The 4,069-nt window shown below is 38.5% G+C and overlaps 1 protein-coding gene across 1 annotated transcript in view; it reads left to right on the top strand.

Annotated features, from left to right (window-relative positions):
* Nucleotides 1-262: 262 nt before the first annotated feature.
* Nucleotides 263-4,069, top strand: part of LOC107300559 (glycogen phosphorylase, liver form-like) — a gene marked incomplete at its 3' end in the record, with an annotated part of 11,913 nt that continues 8,106 nt past the window's right edge. The window contains exons 1-2 of the mRNA XM_015829873.1: nt 263-586; nt 3,056-3,157. Coding sequence (XP_015685359.1) covers nt 344-586; nt 3,056-3,157 — 345 coding nt within the window. The remainder of the gene's footprint in view (nt 587-3,055; nt 3,158-4,069) is intronic.

Genomic DNA, 4,069 nt, shown 5'->3' with positions numbered 1-4,069 from the left:
CTAGGGAGGATTTTATTTGGGGTTTATCTTTTAACAATTTGACAGAGACACAACTTTAAAATTTGATTTAATTCGGTTTTATCGGGGGGGAATGTATTTATGTTTTGTTTTAAATATGTTGTGCGCCGCCCTGAGTCCCGCTGGGAGAAGGGCGGCATATAAATTAAATTTATTATTATTATTATTATTATTATTAAACTCCTCCCTCCAAGCAGAACCTAGTCCCAAAGAGAGAAGGAGAGAAGCTGGCTGCAGGACCCGAGGTCAGTGCTCTGTTGGTACTGAAAGCAGATCAGATTAAAATCTTCCTGCTCTTTTTCTCCAGATCACAGCCTTGGCAGCCATGTCTCGGCCCCTCACCGACCAGGAGAAGCGTAAACAGATCAGCATTCGTGGCATTGTTGGAGTGGAGAATGTGGCCGAGCTGAAAAAGGGCTTTAACCGACATCTACATTTTACCCTTGTTAAGGACCGCAATGTAGCCACCCCTCGTGACTACTACTTTGCCCTGGCCCACACTGTACGGGATCACCTGGTGGGCAGGTGGATCCGCACCCAGCAGTACTACTATGAAAAGGACCCCAAGGTGAGACAAATAAAGTGGGAGAGATTGGGAAGCAAAAAAAATTCATTGGTTAGCATAAATGGTCAAGCATTTTATGTAAGTCTTCATTCAGCATGGAAAACATTCTATGGGACTCTTGGGCAGCACACTCAGCCATGTTCTGTGAGTGATATTTAGAAGGAAGAAGAACCTTGACCCAAATCAATAAAATGAGACTTGAAAATGAGATTTGGAGAAGGCAAATAAGAATTTTTCTTCCCACGCTTTGGAAAGGAAAAAGAGTTCTTCATACAAGACAGAATCAATAAATCAGTCATGTTTCAAACATCTGATGCCCACCAGATTAGAAGACTTTTAAAAGGTATTAGCCTGTGGTCCCCTCAATGTGGTGGGTTTACAACTGAAAATAGCTTGCAGCTTTCATCTCAACTGGGGGTGGGGGTGACTGCAAAGGCTGGTAACTAGAAAAAGACACACATTCAGAAACAGTATATGTTCGAATAGCATTTTTTTTTTAGAAGAACAAGCCATGTCTTGTAAATTTCTTAGAAGTACCTAGTGCAAGTGCCTGTTTATTTGTTTGTTTGCTTGTTTAATCATATCAGATGAACTCAATCTGATTAAATGAGATTCCCATGTAGACAGAAATTCCTTATCTGTTCAACTGATAGAGAACACGGTTACTCTAAGCTTTTTGTTTCCTTTCCTTGCCTAAGTGATCAAAGGAATTCATCCTTCAAACAAAGAACGTGTTATTACTTGTATTTTTTTAAAAAAATGATAACATCACACAAAAACACTGGCCTACCTAGAAGGAAAAAATAAGGCAGGAATGTATCCTTTGTCATAATTTATTTATATATATATGCCAGAAAAGGATGTTTCTACAGCAGGCAGCAAAGCCGCTGCTCCTTTTTCATCCGATTAAGTGTTGATGCTACTCTTTAGGGAATTCAAGGAGAGCCAATGTACATACAATACAGCAGGTATACATAGATAACAACTCAGTGAATCAGAGAAACAGTGTATTTGAAATTGGCTTTAGCAAATTTACCCTCAGAATTAAAATGCAGATTTTGGATTGACTCTGTAGTCTCCTAGTTCCCAATATACAGCCGAACAATATACTGAGAGAGTCAATCGGTAGGTTCTGGAGGGACTGAGGTCAAAAATTGTTAAGGCAAAAAAGGAAAGAAGGTGAGATTATATCACGTACTACGTGGAACTAAGATTTTTTTGAGGAGGAGAGTTCACCTTGGTTTTATGGGGAGGGTAAGTTCCTTATTTTATTTCAAAATCTATATTGGGGGATGCAAGGGGCTCATCCTTGTCTTTCATCTGTCATCTTTGAACTGAATCTTCAGGACACCTACACATTTAAGTAAGTTAAGTTTGATCAAACCATACATTTGTTAAAAGGCCTGGCCTGGCTCCTTTATTTACTTCAGTTAGGCCAGCCAAATCCATAACAGAAAGATTACTGTTGAGTATTTGGCTCCTGAGGTGATTTTTTTTTTAAAAAAATGTTTGCTTACTAAAGTGTGAAAAAGCAAAGCTAGCTAGGGAAATACTTTTGGAGTGCTACACACGGGGCTGGGAATGAACGAATTACCTTTGGGTTTGCTAGGCTAATGTGAAAGTGATGTAGAATCATCTGGGCCAAAGGTGAGTCTGAGTCAATTTCACAATCTGGTAATAGTCTGTCAAGTGAATCTGTGTCCTTTCTAGATAAAGTCCAGCATTCTTTGTACCCATCCTAGAAAGAAAAAAAAGCAAGTCCTCAAGTGGACCATAGAAATTCTGAAATACACCCAGGAGAATAAAAAGCCATCCTGTACTGTCTTACTGATCTAGCCCACTGCTAACTACTGTGCCCCAGTATCAATGGTTCTGCAGAGCTTCTGGATGAGAAGACTACATATTCCCCATAATCTGCTATCTGAACCTTTCCAGGGCTTCTTGCAGACCTTGAAAGCTGCAACCCTCAGAGACTCCAGAGATTATTAGATAATTATTGCATGTAATAGTTAATACAACAAATAGTTAATGCAATAATTATTGCATGTAATAGTTAATACAGCAATACATAATTACATGGCTGTAATTATATTAACTAGATTGCATATTGCTTACATTGAATTGCAATTCAAACATTGTCCCAGCCATATAGACTATTGTTTTTAGAGAAGACCTCCAGCATGCTACTCAGAAGCTGAGTGAAAAATAGAAACTTGGCATTTGAAGAGGTTTTGCACCTTGAGATGGACCCTGAGATGCTCTGCATTCTTTTGACTTAAACTCTTTGGGGTTCCATCGATTGAGATCATTCCAAGGCATTGTTTCATTGGTGGGTTTTTTGTTTTTTGTTTTGTTTTGATTGTTGAAGGACCTTCTCTTTAGGTTCCTCCAAATGTGGACAGGTTGCAATGATGGAATCAGGAGCCCCAGGCTGAGTGAGATTTTATTATATACTCTGTTTTTTTCTCCCAGAGAATCTACTACCTTTCCTTGGAATTTTACATGGGCCGGACCTTGCAAAATACGATGATCAACCTAGGACTACAGAATGCCTGTGATGAGGCAATTTATCAGGTAAAGAAAGAAAGCTGCCAGTCATGTCCTTCTGAAGGTGCAAGGCATCCTCTCTCTGATAAACCACCTATTCTGCAATCTGTCTAGTTGAGATGTAGATATGGTTGTTCCAGTTTTCACTAGATTGTAGTCTAGATGGAGGACATGAAGAAGTAAAATTTTCTTGAGCACCCTGGATCAACCAACACTCTCCCAATGTATTTGATCTGCATCTCCCTTAATTCCCAGGCACCAATAGAAGTAATATAGATAGAATATAGAAATTGTTATAAGAACAGAATCTATATAAATAAAAATGTAAATGTTCGTTTGTTCAAAATCTTAAATCTCCGAAAGTTCTTCACCGATTGCTTTGAAATTTTGACACAATGTTGCATTCGAATACGCGCGTGTTTTTATATACCTACTATTATATAGATGTCACACCTGTGACAGGTAAAAACATGCTTTTTTTGAAAAACAGCGCCATCTGTTGGACATAAAAGCAACACACGCTACAGCAACATTAACCAGACTGAGCCACAGCAACGCGTGGCCGGGTACAGCTAGTATAGGATAAAAGTAATAGGAAGCACTCACATATAGATTTGTTAAGTTTCACATCTCGATTTTATATTTTTATATCACAAAATAAAACATCTTCCCATGTTTTATCCTAGTATAACATCTTATAGGAGATATAAGACATACGCCTCTTCCGCCGAGCCCTAAAAACCTATCTGTTCCAAGAGGCCGGTCTGGCATAAATCCGAAATTCTAAAATTTTAAATTGGGTATAATTTTATATTATTATAGTGGGTTTTAGGACAGGACAAATAATTTAATTAGTTTTTAATACTTTTAAATATTATGGTATCGCTGTTTTATTAATGTGCCTGTTCACCGCCCTGAGTCCCGCAAGGGAGAAGGGCG

Source organism: Protobothrops mucrosquamatus, unplaced genomic scaffold (assembly GCF_001527695.2).
Source record: "Protobothrops mucrosquamatus isolate PMUCROS unplaced genomic scaffold, P.Mucros_1.0 scaffold7434, whole genome shotgun sequence".
Classification (NCBI taxonomy): Eukaryota; Metazoa; Chordata; class Lepidosauria; order Squamata; family Viperidae; genus Protobothrops; species Protobothrops mucrosquamatus.
This window is presented reverse-complemented; position numbering and strand designations above follow the sequence as displayed.